Source organism: Colossoma macropomum, unplaced genomic scaffold (genome assembly GCF_904425465.1).
Source record: "Colossoma macropomum unplaced genomic scaffold, Colossoma_macropomum, whole genome shotgun sequence".
Classification (NCBI taxonomy): Eukaryota; Metazoa; Chordata; class Actinopteri; order Characiformes; family Serrasalmidae; genus Colossoma; species Colossoma macropomum.
Window position 1 is genome coordinate 268,312 of NW_023495942.1, and position 20,693 is coordinate 289,004.

The window sequence follows — 20,693 nt, forward strand, 5'->3', positions numbered from 1 at the left end:
AATTAAAAGCAATCAAAGCTCCGACACTCAAGCGATTCTGACACATTAGGCAGATATGTACTGATAGTAATACATAGTGCTGCGTCTTTGTAACTTTCAGCGCAATTCTCATGCTAATGAATAAAGAGTAACCAACATCTTTGTGAAATCTCCTGCATCAACCACTTTGTCACCAAAAGGTAAAGGAATTCCTACAGACTTCAAGGAAGTTGATCATGCTTATTTAATTCCACATAAAGCACTTACTGCTGTGATGAAGTTGTAAAGAAAAGACGACAATGATGCACGTAGCAGTCGTCAGAAAGAACTAACATACACTAACAGACAAGACACACCAACCAGAAGTCTTATTCATTCCGTGAGTTTCACACACACGCACACACACAGAGAAAGAAAGGCAGAGGGGAGGAAGGGAGGGAGGGAGAGAGAGAGAGAAAGGCAGAGGGGAGGAAGGGAGGGAGGGAGGGAGGGAGGGAGAGAGAGAGGGAGAGAGAGCACACAAGAGCCAGACACATACACTCGCTCCCACACACCCTCACAGAGGAGTCCTTTCATTATGGGCCAGGCACTGCAGGCGCTGCCAGGTACAGATGATGTTAAGAGAGTGAAAGAGAGGGATCCAGTTCGCCCAGGAATTACGGTTTAAAAACCATGACAAGATACAATACGATATGTATCACGATACAAGCATCACGATAAGATACAATGCAACGTTCTAATATATCAGATGTACAAACAGGCTTGTGATATCGCGCCTCCTAGCCATCACTCATTGACAATACTATCACAGGAGTGGGGGAGGCACATCGCTTCCAAAATTGAAAGAAAAAAAAATCCCAAACACAAAACCTATTTGCTGTAGGTTTAGTAAATCATGTTTTCACAGCCTAAAAATCTGTCTATATATTGTTAGTTACCTATGTGTTGTCTTTACTCAGAACGTAAAAAGAAATGCAAGTCCCCTCTTATGTATCACGAGGGCTGCTGAACAGCTTTATCAGTTTAACAAGCATGACCATGGGTGGGGTGGGGGGTTCTACTTCATGCTGCTACAGAACGTTCTAAAATTAGACAAACATACCATGGCTGATTCAGGACATGGACCACCACTATATATTAAAAGAAATATGTAAAAAAAAAAAAAACAGATCATGAGACAAATATTAATTTTGTGCATCTTAAGGCCGTGGACAGCGTGTTTTCATATATTTAAAATCGCTCAATTTGATTGGTCAACATTTATCTTCAAATTTGTTCAAAAAGCAACAGCAATAATGAATAAATTAATATGGTTGGGGAAAATGAAAACAACGTCTTCATTTCTGTTTATTTTTTTTTAAAAATACAAGAATAAGGAATAAATAATATTAGAGATGCTTCTAATAACTATATTGTAGGTGCTGTCCAACCTGAGGTGCTGGTCAAAGTGTATTTTCTGCACATTAAGGCAGGAGGACCCATGCATGTGTGAGAAAGTCTGTGGCAAAAAATTAATCAGTGAACAATATAATGTTCACTAACACATTCAGTGCTGATTAGTGATGTACAACGCGTACACACACACACACACCCACCCCCTTTCAAAACCACTTATCCTTATGGGTCGCGGGGGGTGCTGGAGCCTATCCTAGCATTCATTGGGCGGAAGGCAGGAAACACCCTGGACAGGTCGCCAGTCCATCTCACGGCAGACACACAGACATATACATCGACACACAAAATCGCACCTAGGGGCAATTTAGCACGTCCAATTGGCCTGACTGCATGTCGTTGGACTGTGGGAGGAAACCGGAGCACCCAGAGGAAACCCACGCAGACAGGGGGAGAAAATGCAAACTCCACACAGTAAGGACCTCGGTGACCCAGCCGGGGAATCGAACCCAGGCCCTTCGTGCTGTGAGGTGAGAGCGCTGACGTAAAACATACATGTAATATTTAAGGACTGGACTATAGTTTTAAGTTCAAACACCAGATGGATACAGACCTACTGACATTTGAATGCAGGACTAAAGGCCAGAGTCTGATTTTTACAGATGAAAAAAAGTCAACGCATGTCAAGTTTTGAAAATGAAAACATGTATATTAATGCCATCTTTCACTCTGAGTCCGACAGACTGCAACGCTGCATAAACTTTTAAATCAGAGCCTGCTCTACTTTCTGCTTTGTATGGACGTGTTAAAATCAGTCTCCGTTGCAGCTCAAACAAACAACAGAAGTTTTCAGAGGGTTTAGACAGAAAAACACTTCGGACTTGGTGACATTAAAATCACATCCTTTTAAACAAAACCAAGTTTTTATGTAACGTATGTTTAATATGGTTACATGATGACTTCACGCACATGCTTCGGCCCTGTTCTACCTATTGGTTGTGTATTCCACAGCCTACACAAGGAACACTAATCTCTCAGTGCATTAATACAGAATTCAGTTAATTTGTGCCCTTATTTACAAAATGTTTCAATATGTCCAAAATAACGTTCACACTATACAACCTTAGGCCTTCAGCTAATCATGTAAATGTCACTGGTTTAAAACACCCCAAAACATGAAAGTTTGGGGCAAACGGAGTTTGTGAGTTTGTGTTTGGCCTTTGTGGCCCAATAAAGACATGCTACAGTTCTCTTCACATTACATCCTGTTCTGAAATTAACATAGTAGTGTTATAAATCCATAAACATGGTTATCTGTTGTGTTGACTTCTTTAGAGCCATTCATGATCCTCAGTATCATTTTACAATTACTCTCACTTTGTTATATTATACAATTGTTTTATTCAATAAAAAGAAGGCTACATTGCTCTGCTTGTTACCAGACACCTCAACCAAAACACTGAACCCTATGGGACTAGTTTCTTTAAAAACATGAGTTGTCCTTTATGTTACATTTTCATAACCTCTAAGAACATTCAGTCGGTGAAATAACAGTGTGGGAATGACAGCTATATCAACAATTGACCCCTGGTAAGACAAACTGTGCCTGGACTGCTTAACTCCTTCACCACATCTATTAGCAGTGAGCACATTCTAATACAAATGACTGATTCAGTTTTGATTAAACTACTTGCCTATAGATCCACAAATTCACACAGCTGGGCTTTGCTGAACAGAGGATGAAAAACCTACACATTTTCACAACACCCAGCTCTGCTTTATAAGCACCCTACCTCACCTAACACACACATACACAAATACACACATACACACACTTCAGAGCCCTTCTGATCCTTTTATCCTCATGCATCATCTGTCTACAGATAAAACATGATTTTTCCAAAAATCACACCACATTGATTGAAGGGTCTCTGAGCTTAGAGTGGTCTTCACCTGGAAACAGAAAACCTGTGGCATTTTCTCAGTTGCCATGGAGATGCCCTCCCGATAAGAAACAGAGGACTTGAGCTGGCCACATCAGACAGTCCAAAGGGCAGCGTGCACACACACACACACACACACACACACACACACACACACACACACACACACACCTCCAGCCATTGTGAACTGACACTGGCACCAGTTATGCTCATCGGAAACCCAGTTTTATAATTTCTCGTTATGGTCAATATTAGGGTTTGACAGTGACAGTGAAGAGAAAAAAAGGGATACTCCAAAATAATTAAATAAATCAATCAATCTGAAGGTCGTGATTTAACTACACCAATTACAGAACGTCAAATAGATCATAACATTGAGTAAATACGCTCTTATTTTAACTTACTGAACTGCTGGCGACTTGCATTCCTCACTCCTAGAACTTATGAACAACTCAGCTTGATTTATTTGTTCCATGTAATTACGTAATAATTCCAGTCACATTTATAATATGTGGATGTTTAAACACTATTTTTTAATCACATCAAAAATTAAATTTGGTGAAATTTGAGCTTTTATGATGCATCAATCTCAAGTATTGCAATCAAATGAAACAGACTTACACCCCTAAAAGAAGATGTAGCAAACATGAGTGTGACCTATACGTCTGTCAAAGAGCATAGGGCTGAAGGATTGATTTTTTTTTTTTTATCCCAATTTGAAGCAGTCCAATTTTCCGACACAGTCAGTCTTGTCTTCACAAGTTTTACATTCAGTGTTCAAGTCTCAAGCCAGAAAAAAATGGATGTGCTGGTCTTTTTGGCCAAAAAACAAGTCATCTACAGAAAACAACCGCAATTTTAAACTATGGTAACACCAATGGCCAGAATCACAATTAGATATTTTTCTCAAATAGCTCAGGCCTAGGAAAGAGAGTGTTAAAAGAATAGACACATAAAAGAAAGCGAGAGAAAGCTTATTTTGGCTGGCATATCCACACACCCTGCACTTTCATTAAATGGACAGATGGGAGTTCACACAGGTTTAAACATTCCCACCCACACATAACTCCTGAAAGAAGAAGAAATATTCTAAAAACTCCAGATGAGGTTACTCTGTTTCTCTCTGAAACACACAAAATGATATAAAAACCCTAAATTTCCTAAACATCATTCACAAATGCCAACAGCTCTTTACACTGTGTTATGCTTCATGATAAATGTACCAAAAGAAATGGACGAAAATTAGCTGGAACAAAATCAACACATTATTGTACACCAATGCCAAGTACATTTTATCCCAGTTCTCCTGTGAAGTTGCTTTCTCTAAGATAAGTGGTTTTGTTATGATAGCAACAATATGCTGCTTCCTCCAGACTAACTAACTTATTTGCTTAAGGTATGACAAGATGTCAATGATTTAAAAGTAAATCTGTTTTCCCCCCATGACTACACTGGGCAAGGTTTCCCCGTAGTTCGGACACCCAGTGCTAAGACCCTGGCTGGGTGTGTTTTGGACCGTCTGTACTGTTTCTCTCCTTCCCCACCTCTTTGCGTCAACGTCTCTCTATTTTTTCCTGTGTCTGTCTCTCTCTCTCTCTCTGTCTCTCTCTCTCTCTGAAACTAAAACCGCAAGTCCACAATAAAAGTTCTCTCGTTTCCTCCACATGTCACGAAGTCTCGTTCTGCAAAAACAAGATGTGTGTAGACAACACCTGCCACAGCAGGTTGACAGACAGAGGCAAAAGGGAGCATAACTACCTTCCGTAGCTCACAGACAGCAGTGGAGTCTTTATCTTTAATGATTAGGTCAGATGCTGGGGGGGGCTTGTGTGACTTAGGTCACACCTACCACTTAGATTAGCGCTGGCTAATACAGCTAATAAAACTGTGCAAGTCTGTTTACGGCATTTGACATACTGGTTGCGCCACCTGACTTTTCAGACTAACTTCAAATTAAACAGGCTTCGACCTAGACACTCACAGAAACCTTTGTCCTTGAACCTGAGTTCATAGTTACTTTTTTAAATAAACAAACATTTTTATAATAATTCCACATTTTCGTGTTTTTCCTGAGGTTAGACCACCTGACACGGTGAACTGGAACATTCTAACCATGACTCAAAAATTACATTTTTCCCAAACTTTGTGAAAGGGCTACTGACCTTGGCATTGCACTATGAGGTCACTTTGGGTCTTCTATATTAACCAACAGCCTGGCCGCTCTTTTATAAAAGCATGTCAAAATACAAGTCCTTTGTTTCTGTTTGTGCCGCCTGACTTTTAAGGAAGTAAGAACTTGCGGACAAAAGTTTCAGTGAGTTGAGTACTTTTAAAGTTGCATTATTTATTTTGCAACATGACTGAGTTTTTAAACATGAAATTGTGCCAAACAAGTTTATTTTAATATATATTTTTTATATTTTTAATAATTGTATGTACTTAAATTACCTTTTTTGATAGTTTGCCTAATCAACCTTTATGGTTGGACTTGTCAATGACATGATATAACCTAACTAAACAAGTTATCCAAAGTTAACACCTAAGTAGCTCTAAAATGTCTAATATCAATAATAAATATGCTAAAATCAATCAGCTAATTGCACTCAATTATACAACTTACTTTTTACATAATCAGACAAGAGATTTGTTACCTGGGGCATGCCTTGAATGTAGAGGAGAAAGACTAATCCCTTTAATCTGACTCCTGTGTTAAAAATGATGCACACTCACACCCACACCCAGAAAGAGCACAGGTGCAACCACATGGCGTAGAGCAGGGCTGCGGAGTCAGTAGATTTTCTTACACTCACAAGAAAAAAGAGCATGTGGGGGGAAAACATGCTTGTTCTTAACACACTGCGGAAATAAATAACATATACATGTAAGCAATGGCCTATAGTAGAAAGTATATCTGGGAAGACAGCAAGAGACAAGAGCCAGAGAAAGAGAAAGACAGATTTTATATTTAGCTTGGCTCTATAAATTGGACATGAGAGCGAGTGAGAGAGAGCAGGGAGGGAAAAAGTTAACACTTTTCCTGAATGCTTGAGAAACAGGCACACTTCCTTAGTCATTAGATGAGTCACACTGTTTACTGTTCATAGTTCGTATCTGCTGTACATTTGCACAGAGGCGACAGCTACAAAGCTTTAGGAAATTTCTCAAATAGCTTATAATGAAAAAAGGAAGGAGACAGTTTTCACAAATAGAACAATAATATCAACACCAAGCTTGAGCACATCTTAATTTTCTTTAGCACCTCAGTCTATACTATGATGAGGGGTGGAAAAATTGCAGCAATGTTTTATTCACGGCGAACATCCTGTTATTTAAGTCACATCTCTGCTCAGGCAGTACGGCGTCAGTTTAGTCCATCTGCACTAGGAAGAATTATACCTTCAATCAAGGCACAGTCATTTGCATGCACAGCAGGACACGTAACACCTAATATCCAAACCAAAGGTTCTAACTGAGGCCTGTGAGGCAAATTTGGCCACGAAAGACTTGTTCGTTCAGATATCACTGACTGTGACAGGGATTCACACTTTCTAACGCCAGGAGACAAAATTCACACCGATTCTCGCTGCCTTTCACTCGTAACTCATTCTAGTTCAGGTTACCAGCAACAATGTTTAGGTACCCCTTATTAAAAACTTATATGACATGCATCTCTAGATATGGACTAAAACAGCGTTTCTCAAAGCTGGTTCCCCAGAAGATGCGTATTTTTGCTCTACACCAGTGTTGGGAGTTGGGATCAAGTAAAAAGAGAGGACCAAGCCCTTAGTACCCTGTAGATAACCACTTAAAGTACGGACGATTTAGGCTTCAAGACGGCTGCTACTGTTGTTTACAGACATCTTTTGTTCATTGTTATATATAACAGTACTCTATTCAGTGTTAGAAATGACATAAGCAAGTCTATGACTACTCTGAGGGGTGTGATTATTTTGGCCTGCAGTTCACAAAACACCAATTGGCAGGTTATAGTCATATTACTTGCACATTAGCCTCACAGCTCCAGTGCGAAACAAAAGAAGCAAACTTCAGACACCAGACATGTCTTGGCTGATCAACTACATTCAGTGTGAAGTGTAAATTTGATTTTTCCCCTACTACTTTAAACCAAGTCACATCAAAGCATAAAACTTTACAGTAGGTGGATTTCCTCATCAGAAAACAACAAGAGGAAAAAGTAGGCCGTTAGCTGAAATGCCTCCTCCACTATAGCCACCCACACGCCCTCCGCTACTTACGGATGGTATTTAAAAACACACTTGCCCAAACCTTTTGCTGCACCTCCTGTTGAGCTTGGAGAACAAAACAACGGAGGTCTGCTTCCCCACAGGCTGAGAAACAATAACGGCATTATTATTTGTGAGTACGAGAATGTTTGGGTTAATGGGATGCCAAGAAGTCTTTTAATTCATTCTTTGCTCTCCCTTTTTTGATTAAATAAGGTTGACCGTTGTTCCACCAATTCGGGCAAGCCTTAAAACAGTTCTGCATTTTCCTGATAGCTTCTGCACATGTGGAAGGGTTTTAGTGTGTAACCTCGAAATGAAAATCCCCCTCGCCTTGTTTCCGCCTCACCAACTAAGGAATTTTCCATGAATGTCTGCTTGGTGGCAAGAGCTGATGGAACAGCAGATCTGACTACTTTGGCTTTAAAGGAATAGCGCAATCATATATGCTAACATTGCTAACAATGAATGGAAGCTAGCATCCACCAAAAACTATGGTCATTTTCAAGAACTGCCATTCTTAACTGGTAACATTAGCATCACTTTCTTTAAATACCAAGGTGGCAGCAGGGATCTGGGATCACTTTCACTTTATTACCTAAAGATACAAACAGAAGAGATCTAATCCTAGATTATGGGACCAGTAATCATTTGGGCCTTTGTTAGATGTTTGGTGAGAAAGTCTGTGATGGGAAGCCACTAGGTTATAGGAGCAGCCATTTCCTTAAAAATCATATTAGCCAGCACGCTGTGAAATGTGTGTACGCCAGTAGTTTCAATTCCATTCCATTCTAGCAGGGCCATGGGAGGGGGCAGCCGATTTAAATTTAATCCCCAGTGAGCGTAATCCCCAGACTGATTAAAAAGACGTCTTTCTGACTCACGTATGCTATTCAGCATAGTGCCCATTACACTGGGGTTTGTGACACAGACATAAAAGCAACTTCAACACTGACGTTTTTAGGTGAAACACATGCAATAGCATCAAATGGCAGCACAAAATGAAATAAGTCGATAGAGTGTAAAATGCATGCAGACAGCGACAGAGGTCGAATGAGGAGCATACTGACACCAGCATAAAAAGAAACCCATTTGACATGGCCACACGGCTGATGAACTCTCATATACGGCACTGCAGAATAGCTGAATGAGGGCATTAGCCTCAAATTCCAGGCCACAGCATGGCCTGCATCAGCAAAGTGGAATCAGCTCTGCCATTTTGGGAAAAAGAGTGCATATCTGAAATACAGGCCAGTCTTTTTTTTTTTCCAGTTCCACTGCAGTTTTATGCTTCCCCTGCTCAAATACATCTTATTTCACCCGAGCTGCTAATTATTGGGCTCCTAATGATAAACCTCAAGTGAAAATTCCAGGGAAAACAATGTGGTACAGTGGATGGGTGTCCTTGGACGGCAGGTGAGAAACATTATTGTAACAACCAAAGGAGCTCTAACGAATGCTACCAGTCAAATTCATTACAATGGACACTTAACATAGAGGTGCATCCCTGAGTACATTTCATTAGTAGATTAACAGTATGGTTACAGTAATAAGTCATGTGCTTATTCAAGGTACCCACAATATCCCCCTTACAAAGAGATCTAAAAATACATTTCATTTATCTATTAAATATTATAGTCTGGGTGATGTGTAGTCTTGTGCTACACTTACAGCACATTTAAAATTAACCAAAGACCAAAAATAATTGTTTTGTGAAGTATTTGAATTGAACTTCCCATCACCCAGACCACTTTATCCACGTGAACTCGTTCATAACCGTAAGCACTACACTGCACCTAGCTGCTCTAACAGAAGCATGCAAGTCAAACAAAACAAATACAACCAACCTAGCTAGTGAATCTACTTGCTAGACTGTGCATCCATATAACAATGGAAAAAGTGGGTTGCTTAAAATTAGTCTGCATTGCTGTGTATTAAGGCACAAGCTACCAATCTGCATAAATAACATGCCAGTGACAAGCTCAGTTAATGTCAAACATTAGCTCCATACTTGGCTCCTCATTTCATGAATGGCAAGCAACTGCTGTTGAAGAGCCGAGGATAAGCAGCATCAGGAGCGCTTTATTTTTAAGCCATGCCAGCTGATCATGTTTCATGTGGAATACTGTTTGCTATAACATCATCTGTATGAGATTGGACTGATCATGTTGGTTCAGTGCTTCTGCAGTTTGTTACAGCTCAAAGGAACACTCACCAATGTAAAATCTTCTTAAAACGTATAGTGGTGCTAAGCTATACCTCATTTATATCAGTATGTCACCACTGACATACCATGATACCAATTTTCAGTTATCAGTATTTTTAGCAATACACATTTGATAATGAACATTATATCCATGATAATCCTTGATTTAATGCCTATAAAACAAGCAAATTTTAGTTATTTAATTTAATGTTCTATATTATAATCACGGCATCCAGGACATGCGTATATGAACCTGTGTCACACCACTGTGTAAGCATATTTGTGGAACTCACAACTAATGAAATCGAGCCTACATTGGTCATGACCTACCCAGCATAAAGGGTCAAATAGAAACAAGAGAAATGTGGGAGTAATACAGTCTTCATCTTCAGCAAAGCACAGACAGCATCATTATAAACACCTCATGGAGGCGGAAGATGGATGAGCACAAACTGGGAGCACAAAAGAGCTACGATAAAACTTAACAAACCGGTTAAGTGACCTGGAAGGAGGACAAAAACCTTAACTAACCGGCTAAGTGACCTGTGAGCTTTTGCTGGTGACTCTACAACTCAAGTTAGCTAGGTAGTTAGATGAACAACCAACGCAAAAGTGCTACATGAGAAAACAGTCAATTAAGAGAAATTTGGCCTCGATTTGGCATTAAAACAGTGCAATTTTTTCTTGCTGGCTTGCACAGTCATTGATGATAGCAGCAGCCTACAGTGCCTAGTAAAGGACAAATACAGAACCTGGCTTTAACCTTTAAGTCAGTATTATTTCTTTAAAAAGTATGGTGCTTTCAAAACACTCAACAAGCCATGAAAAGCATTAAAAAAAGGATTCATAGTTCAGCGAGTCTGTCAGCTTCTCATAAACAGGTATTACACCTCAGCGACAAATTAATGCGCTAGTTATGTCCAAGTACTTGTTAGCTAATTATTATTTGACTGTGCCATCTGCCTTTAGGGTAGCCTAAGAAGGGGGGACTGAGAGCAGAGATGGTGTTTATGCAGTTGTGGTGCACCTCAGGCTCTAGTATTCTTAGAAACATGGATATTTAGTGTGAGAGAGGGACATATGGGGTAGTGAAAGGAACATCTTAGGCAAAGCCAAGTTGATCATTAACAAAAGCTTCAGAATGCTTCAAGCTACAGTGATCAAACCGCTGCCACTCAAATGAAACTGCCAGTCAGCAGCTGAAAAAGCACTTCTTTAATGAAGTATTATGAAACAGTTAATGTCTGTCAATGAATTTCTCATGGAAGTTCTTATGGAAAACAAAAGTTCTTCAAGCGATCTTTAGTAACGAAAATGGTTTAATTTCTTGTTACTAAACCAAAAAAAAATAAAAAACATGATTAAATGGTTCTGTGCATTGTGAAAGGGTTCTTCAGATTGATATAGAATGTGTTGTAGATGGTTCTATAAACAACCCCTTTTGAAAGGGTTCTACTATTGTTACACCCTTTTTTGTGGTACTATATAGAACCTTTTAAGAGTGTAGTCTAGGATCACTATGAAGAGTGGGCTATACACTGGCTGATGAAAGATCTCTAGCCTCTACTACAATAAGGCTTTCAAGACTGACCAGACAGGATGACTAATCAATCCCAGGGGGGGGGGGGACAAGTCTTGGCCTTGCATTCAGTTACATCATCATGTACATGATCTTATAACATCCATACAAACGATAAACATTTATTCACAAACATGTGAAGGCATTTATTAAAGACAATAAAATGTCAATCGTAAAAATACTGCCAATGGTAAAATAACAAACAACAAACTCTATCCAAACCCATGTCGTCCTGCTCTTTCACTATGCTTGTGTGTCATAATCTGTAAGTAAGCCTATTTGGTCTTACGCAATAGTCATGTGACTGACTGCAAGCTGAAATGTAGGCCTAGGTTTTCCCACATGCAGCCGTTTGACACAAACAAAAGCTCTCTGACCCACTGGGCTAGTAAGAAAACAAACTTTTCAGGACTGTTAAAAGATAGAGAGAACACTATTGAGTAAGCGCGTCTTAGAATAATTTTGCTTTCTAAGTAGCTTTTAACCAAAAACTGTTCAATAATTTAACCACACACACACACACTCTCACACACACGCGCACACACAGCTGTCTCCCAAAGCAACATAGAAAACCCCTCATTTCTATGCATCCACAACATTAGATTATTAATCTCTCTAAGTAGAGATGGCAAAAGTTCTTGCACACTGTTTTATATTTATGCTATTTTTGGCCTTCATGAAGTTTGATACAGCATACCCCACTGGGAGTAAATGCAACCACCACACAGTACAGTATGATCTCTGCTTTCCTTTCTATTTTCGCTATGAAGTTGCCTATATGTTCACATCCGGGCTGCGAGTGAAATGTCAGTGTATTGTTTTGAAACCAGGGCCCTGAACCACTTATAATAAGCTTAGCAGTAGTACATGATCTGGTCTCAGGAACTGATTCATCACCTGAGAAGAAAAAGCCCTTTGACGACAACGTGTATTATGCTACACTAAACCCCGATGCAATGACCAAACAAAGAATAATTGGGACATGCTGATCTTTATATGACTCTAGCACAAGCAAATTAACTGAACCTCATGGGACTAAAATAACCAGTTTACTGCTTACTATGTTGCTGGCAATATTTGATTAGGTAGCTATCCAACTCTTATTTGGTCAAAGCATCTCTGGCAAAACCAAATCAAAACTAATCAATGCAGGCAGCATGAGGCCATACCACAAATGTTTAAACAAAAAAACAATAAAAGGTCCACAGATGCCACCAGGTCAGAAATGTCCAGATTCTTGTTTGCTGCTTTGCCATTAACACTGCAGTCACACTGCTAATGACATCAAAGTGAAGAGTCATTAATCAAATCTCAAAGAAGCAAAACATGGAATAACACAATCTAGCATTACAGAAGAACTACTACACCAGGAGAAGACAAAAACAACCAGCTGTGTGGTATGTATTACTTTCCTTTAGGCAGCAATACCCACAACTCTATAACTAACTTCAGCTTCAGTTAAACATCAAATGCTACACAAATACTGACTACATACAAAACACCAGCAACATGACTATATCTAGGCAAGATATAAAGGACACTACTCAATTTTAAATGTCCAGTGGTACAGAGGAGAATGACTACTGAGCCCATTCTTGCTCACCAAAATGTACTGAAATACGTTTTAATATGATGTGGAAAAATGCAAGAAGCGAATGTGCTTCATAAAACAGAAGTAATTTTTGGCTCAGATCTGAATAAGATCATTTGTAGTCAGTATAACCGTAGCAACTGCTACAGACCGAATGCCTGATAACTGTAGTGATGAGGAGAATTTTGCTAACTCACAGGATCTCAATCATAAAAAGTTCAGAAATTGTGGGAGAGAGACTCTCCAGTTTTGTCAATGTATAGCCCATAAGCAGCCTCTTCTATGTAAACACTTCAAAAGATAACCTTTAGCGACTGAAAAAACACAGATTTTTGTGCCAAACAAACACATCACAATTTATTTCAAAAATAAACATCATCTGTCAAATCCATCAATAATCTTCAATCAAACCTTAGCACAGCCCTCAATAATTTTCAACCCAACCTCAACCTTAGGGCACTACTCACAGAGGGATGTGCCGTTGCTCGATGTCCACCCTGGCAAGCTCATCCTCTTCCACGTCTGTCTCCCCTCCAGAGCTGCTTTCGGTAGCATCCGAATCAAAGGCATTTTCTGCAGACCTCAGGTTGGTGGTGCAGTTGAGTGAGAGACGCTCCAACTCAGCAGGCACTGAGCCTCCTTTTAGAATTCGGCCAAGCCTGTCTCTCTCCTGAAGTGTGAGCGGCTCCGTACTGTGGCGTCCCTGCTGCTGCCGCAAAGCATCCAGAGGTCCCAGTGTGCTCCTTAATAGTCCCCCCAACTGCTGTTGCACATGACGCTCAACTTGTTTAGCCTGTACCACCTGCAGCCGCTTGCGCAAGCGTCGTAGCCGACCCTCGATCTCACCTTGTCGGCTCTGGCTTTGCTGGGTCCGGTCACGCAGCTCCGCTCCTAGGCTGCCTAGTGGGTACTGCGGTGCTGCAGGAGAAGCAACTGAAGTGTCCGTGGTAAGTGAAGGCAATCTGTCTGAAACCTTTTCCTCGTCCAGGTCTGAAGGCGCAATAGAGGGAGAAAAGGAAGAAAGGGATTCTTGGTTACTGGGATGGTCCTGGGATACATCTCTAGTGCACTGGTGTTGTTCAGTGCCACCTCTAAGAGGGCCATTTCCCATCAGCCCCCTATGGGAGGCAACAACGTGAGGCTGAAGAAGTGAGTCCTGTCCAGCATGTCTGCCTCCATTCAAGGTCACGGTATTTTCTCTGTTGTCAGGACCTGGTTTAGTCAATTTCTTAGCCATGCCATTCACAGGGGTACCCTGTAGAGCAGGTGGGCCACACGGTCCACTCCCACTCCCTCCACTCATGATGCTTTTGAACTGTTCCTCAGAAAGTTCCAAGGCCTGGTTGGCCTTGCGCGGTAAGAAACTAGGCAGGATGCTGTGATTCTGCAAGAGGACACCTTGCAACTTTAGGGACTCCTTCGCCGAGTGCATGGACATCACATCCGAGCAGCGGTACGAAGTAACGAGCGGCTGGATCTTGCCCAAATGCGTCTGTGGGGTGTCTACCCGAGCCGGTTCCCCTCGCTTGCAAGAGCCTGCCCCACGGACAGCGCGCTCCTCTGAGGCCTTGCGCTTGGCAGTGCCGTTACTGGAAACAAGGATGTGACTGGTGCCACCGTTTCCCTCCACACCACTAGGGGAAAGAGTGGAGGAGGGCGGAGCCAGTTTGAAGCGTATGCGGTGAGCTTCGGCCGGCGCGTCGGTTAAAGCGGGCGCCATTGCAGCCATGCAGCGCTGGGAGGGGGCGGGCGAGGGGGCCTCTCCCGGTGCTGAGGCCAGCTCCACACCACCCACCTACCGTCACGCCCGAGGACAGCCTGTTGGGAAGGAAAGAAAAATTTCAGATATCCAGCAACAGACCAGTAAAATGCATCAGGGAATTAAGTAAAAATAAAAATGAAAAACTCACAAAAGTCATCCTACTAGAACTGCAGCAAATTAATTCCATAACTGATCAATCTATCGATTATTATTTGATAAGTCAACTATTTAACGATTATGCCATCATTCAGAGATCTGTCTGTACAACTAACAATTTCTTTCTTTTATGGTATATGGTCAAGATTTTGCTATAATGCATGTCACTGCATTGCTGGCCATTTTAGTTTTAACACTGCTGTACTACTAGAATAACCAGACAATGAGCACAAAACAACAAGATAAAATCTTTTAGTGCAGTTCCTGGTCACTACTGATTCCACTGTAGGTCATCATCATTCACTCATGAATACCTTATTTGTGTAGAGAGAAGCATGTGTGTGGATGAAACCATATCTTAGTTAGGGGGAGGATGTTAGCTTAGCTGTTTAAATGCATTACAGATGGGCTAGTGAGCAAGTACAGCCATGTTCATTTGTGTGTGCATGGGATACTAGAGATAAACACCTGACAATTTCAATGTAGGTCAGTGCTTTGGCCAGAGCAAAAGCACGTAGAATCGGACAGCTATACCAGGGGATTTCACATGGAGAGTAAAGTAAGTGCTTTGAGCACTTCACAAAGGAGTAACTCCAATTATTTGCTGTTTCATATACGTGTGTGTGTGTGTGTATATATATATATATATATATATATATATATATATATATATATATATATATATATATATATATATATATATATATATATATATACACACACACACACACACACACACACAAACAAATGTTCTGAAAACAGCTGCTTTGAACCTACCATGTTAAACAAGTTCTTTTCTGAACAAAGAGACGAAAAGTCAGAGTGTGTTTACTATAGCAGGCCTACAGTTCAGGCTATAAAGGAGGATATTATGTAACCGTAACTACTCGGCCTAGGCGTTAGGGCAATGTAATCAGATATCATCGATGACAGATAAGTAACCCAATGGTGACGTGTAAAAGGCATAATCTGTGTTTTGGGAGAGGAACTGAGAGAGGACTAATTTACCATTAAACAGCTTGTAAATATTGTAGCGTTTCACACTATAGAAGAAGTGACAGCAGATTCCACACAAACTGTTGAGCTTTATTTAAGGCTGCATTGGGCTCCAGCTTTGCCTTATACATGGAACGGTTCTTCCTGCGCTCTCAGCCTCGCTACCTCTAACTTGCTTGGCAATCAGACATTCTCTTACGAAGCTAAGCATCAACACAACGAAAGACACAATGACTTCACCATAAGAATCCTTGTAAAAACAAAGCCAGAAAGTAACTGCAGCAGTACAGATAATCCAAAATAAACATGTAATAAAATATGTTGTGAAATTGGGGTTCACATTTATGAAGTGTAAAGACACACTCCAGTAGTCAGTGTTTTTTTTCCTGTGAGAGAAAGTGGGAGTTGTCAAGAAGCTGTCTGATTCTCTTTGTTATGCACCGTAATGCTAGCTTTACCACATGGATTTCACTTCTTACTTTACGTTAACTTAAGCTTGCCTCAAAGTGACTCACTGCAGAGAGGGGGGGAAAACCACACACACACACACACACACACACACAAGCTGAACTGACTGGATATTACTCTAGAGCAGCTAAGTTGGCTCTAACCTGGAAAGAAAGCTCTCCTGATTCCTGACTACAGCTGGTGTTCTCAGAAAAAAACGTAATAAATTTTAATAAATAGCATGTACACAATGTTTCATTCACTTTTAATGTGAAAACACTGCATTAGCATGGGGCCTTTAAAATTTTACTGCATGTGACATGAGCAAGACATGCAGCATTTTCTGTAGACATTAAGCAATCAATGGTTACATGAATTCTGAAAACTCTGCAGTATCGATGGAAAACGACTTGTTTTTACTGTGGAAAGCGTACGGCTTTGAAAACCACTGGCAATCTTAAGTTTCTCCAGTAGGGAGTGCATTTAGCATGCAAGTCGCCATGATACTGAAGAAATCTACAACCAGAAGCAGCTCATGAATGTATTTGCAGTAACATCTATTATAATGACAGGAAGTAGTTTTCAAAAGTTATTTTGTTCTTCAATGTTTTATTATTTGATGTGGTTTTGTTAAAAGAAAGGTTTTCATTAAAACAGTTAATCTTTAAAGCATGTACACTAAAAACACAATGGAAAGTAGGTGAAAGCTGCAGCGGACCATGTATATGTTTCAGGGGTGGGCAATATTATCGATAAACACAATTTTTTTAACTAGAAAATACTGTGTCCATAATTTTTAGATATTGCCCAGGCCTAGTAACTACACAACCAATTAACTTGTAGGCAGCATGTACAAGAATGGTCTCAGTCACAGTCATTAGCAGGTGTTAAACGACCATGTTGAGGCTAATGAAATGTTACACATTCCCATAATATCTAAGCCCCAGTCAGTAACCGCACCAAGACGGTAAACATACATACTGTCCTTTTGCCGGGGACACTGTTACCTGACAGCCTTTGCTCGTGCACAATAAAACTGAACCCTGGCTTTGTGGCACAAGATCAGGGTTTCAACATAGCCAACCTCAAAAACAGAAGCTTGTGGTTAAACTTCGGCGCAGGACACTCACTATTCTGAGCAGATGGAATACAACGGGCTTTAACAAAAATAAGCTGATGTTACTGATTTGTTTGGACAAAAGTAACACACTGGCAAATTTTCTCCATTTATCAAGTCTGCAAATGGTATGAAGGGGAAAGGAAACTCAAGCTTTTTTCAAGGATTTTGAGGGGGCGAGAGGCTGTGCCTCTGAATTGTGTCATTTTTGCCTTTTTCCATGACACACCTATGAAGGACGTCAGCAGTTTTTATAGCGCTACTTCTCATCATGACCAGAGGAGGGAGAGAGTCTCGTAGGCAGGAGACTTCAAGTGGATTTTTACGTAAAAAGCTTGTAAAACCAAAGAAATTAGCAAAGCTGAAGCAGATAACTTTGCTTCCATGTTTTGTTTTTTTTTAATAATAATTTTAAAGCCTCTCTTAATAATGTAGAATTAAATAGGCTGTTGGTTACCGTCCCTCTAAGACAGATGTGTGAATGAACTCAAATCAAAACAGGCTGTTTTTGCTGCTTAGTTTCCATGCATGCATTGTGTAATCTAAATGTTTACATAACGCATCAAATTCCTATCACACAAAAAAGCTAGGAAAATTTGGTAAAATAAGGCAGGGATTCACATTGTCTACTGTCCAGTGCCCCTTGGCCACAACATTTTACATTTTCACTAAAAAAAAAATAAAAATAAATAAAGTAGTCAGTATTTGGGCGCATAAGCATGTGCGTACCTGTGGGTGTAAAATTATCACCAACAAAATGTATGTCAAACTTGTGCCAAAGATCACAAACAGCACAGTCATATCAACCGTTTTGCCTTTTTTAACAGAGCTACAATACCACGCCGCCACAAACACATAACTAAAATGCTAACTGCACTAACCACAGCAGCTAGCTACTAATAGCTCACTACTTCCGCAAACTAACTTGCGCACAGTTCTAACCAGGATTAAACATCCCTCAACAACAGTTAATAAAGAACACTCACGTCACACACAACAGCAGATGGTTAACTAATGAATGAACTTCACTTTGGGCTCCAACTATTTCATCCTAATTGTTATGGCACAAGTTCGCCAGGTGCTGGAATGCTGCACTCTCAGACATCAATGCAGTATCTATTTCACTTCCCCATACATGGGCTGGGTCAAAGTAAATTCACAAATATCAGTTACAGCCATCATTGCATCAGTATCATCACTAGTTATCCCACGATATACTGCAGTAAGAAATGGCAAAAAAAATAAAATAAATTAAATAAATAAATAAATAAATAAATAAATATACATATACACACACACACACACACACGTCCATTATTGAAATTATGTCCAACATCTACAACCGTTAACGTGGCATCCTATTTCTAGCTCACACACACATTGAAGCATGTGCACCATTAGATAATGATGATCTTGAACATTACTGCTGAGGTCAGTTAAACCCACATCCCTGTTCTTTGTTTTAGAAATTGTTGTGAATGGCTTTAGTTAAGCGTGTGTGCTAAATAATGTAAAATATCTATAAGACAAAGAAATACACTAAAATAATTGAATTTCTATAATTTAACTGATCCGTTTACTATAGGCAGCAGCTCAAATAAGAGTTATTGATTGGTTATTGTATCAGGCCCAGATGTTCCATATTGGAGCATCGTTAATACATGTTAATCATGAATACAATGTATATACAATAACCATGTCTATTATTCTCTTCACATATTTTAAAATTTGTCCATAAGATTAATCTGGCTTGGAGGCTCGTTTTTGCAAATTTCTTTCTCTCTCTCTACCTTTGATGAGAGTTTTAACAGTTTCGGTAATGCACCCATCAAAAGACACAATGGATGCAAGATACAAACACAGGAAAACTCTCCTGCAGCATTAGCTGAAAACGTAACCTGCAGCCAACTTGAGGGCCACAAATTAAGAAAACCATCAGCACTGTGTCCATGATTGTAACATATGCCTAAATCATGACCTCTAAGCATGCCTCAAACAAAAACCATTAATGTACCAACTCTGACCTACAGCTTACAGCTTGTTATTAGGCAAATACATACCCCCCCCCCGCCACCCCATCAAACCATAGCAGAGACCAGTCAAGGTCTGGTGTTATGCTTGGTCAAAAAGCTTAGAAACCATGGGCAAAAGCATGCCTCCAACTCCCATCTGGGGCTGATGGTGCCAAAGCACACGACTGGAAACATTCCTAAACAGAAGTAAGGATGGCAAAGTGCCGGTGAGAATTCAACCTACCATATCAGGTTGGCTGATCAACTGTTTGAAAACATGTGGCGACAGACCATGCCCCTATCACTGGCACTCGCATAACTCTCATACTACTCTCATAATACAGAGACAAAACTTCTTGTTTGGTTAAGCACCTTCTAAGTACAATCAAATTTCAAAAATTCACAGAGATGCTTAATGGACCCATGTTTGGCCATTGCGTTCTTACAGAGTTCTGAAGCCCTACTACCTGCGGCAAAAGAGCGTAGTGACAGCAAGAGCAGCTAATCTGCAGTTACTGCAGAAAGGCAGTGTAAGAAATATATTAGTTTTAAATTAGCTTGTTGACTTCTAGGAGGTCTTTAAAACACACACTAAATCATTAAAAATATTCAGGTAGTGTTACAAAATCCAAGCAGTTGCAGACAAATATCAACTGCATCACAATCTCTGGAAAAATACACACATACAACAAATATACACAAAACCCAGTAAAATGTGTTATCCTACATTCTGATCTAAGAGGTCAGAATTCATCATTCATAAACTCTGCTTTTAATGCTTTTACCACATTTTCTAACCTTTTTGGGCCTCACAAAGCACCAACCCCAGTCCAAAAGAATATTCAATGACCAGTCCAGCAGGAACAATTTGCAAAGTATCAACTCTCATCTCACTAACCTCACTCACCTCACTCTTTTAGTGTGCAATGATCAGCAATTTATTACTCAAATATATTTGCTAAGAGCATGTGCTTACGCATACACCGACACTCGACTGTGTTGCAACAGGAATGGCAAACTGACTCTCAACCCACTTTTCCAGTCTTCACAAGGGCAAGTTACCACCCACTGTGATGCCTTTCCCAAAGCCCATCACCTTACAGTGAACACAAAAAACATAGGCATGTAATTACATTAACCTTCGAACACTGCGGCCAATACTGCTCAACACAAAGCAGAGGCTGAGCAAACAATACGCAAGATAGATTATTACGCCACAAAGTAACCTGTGCCTCCCCAGTGGAAATCTTCCATACCAGACAGAGATTA

At 40.2% G+C, this 20,693-nt stretch overlaps 1 protein-coding gene across 3 annotated transcripts in view; it reads right to left on the minus strand.

Moving 5' to 3' along the window:
- kansl1b (KAT8 regulatory NSL complex subunit 1b) overlaps window positions 1-20,693 on the minus strand; it is a 71,753-nt gene that overhangs the window by 41,974 nt on the left and 9,086 nt on the right. For all 3 annotated transcript variants that reach the window (XM_036564126.1, XM_036564124.1, XM_036564125.1), the window contains one exon: window positions 13,402-14,752. In XM_036564126.1, the coding sequence (XP_036420019.1) occupies window positions 13,402-14,663 (1,262 nt within the window). In that variant the 5' untranslated portion in view covers window positions 14,664-14,752. The remainder of the gene's footprint in view (window positions 1-13,401; window positions 14,753-20,693) is intronic.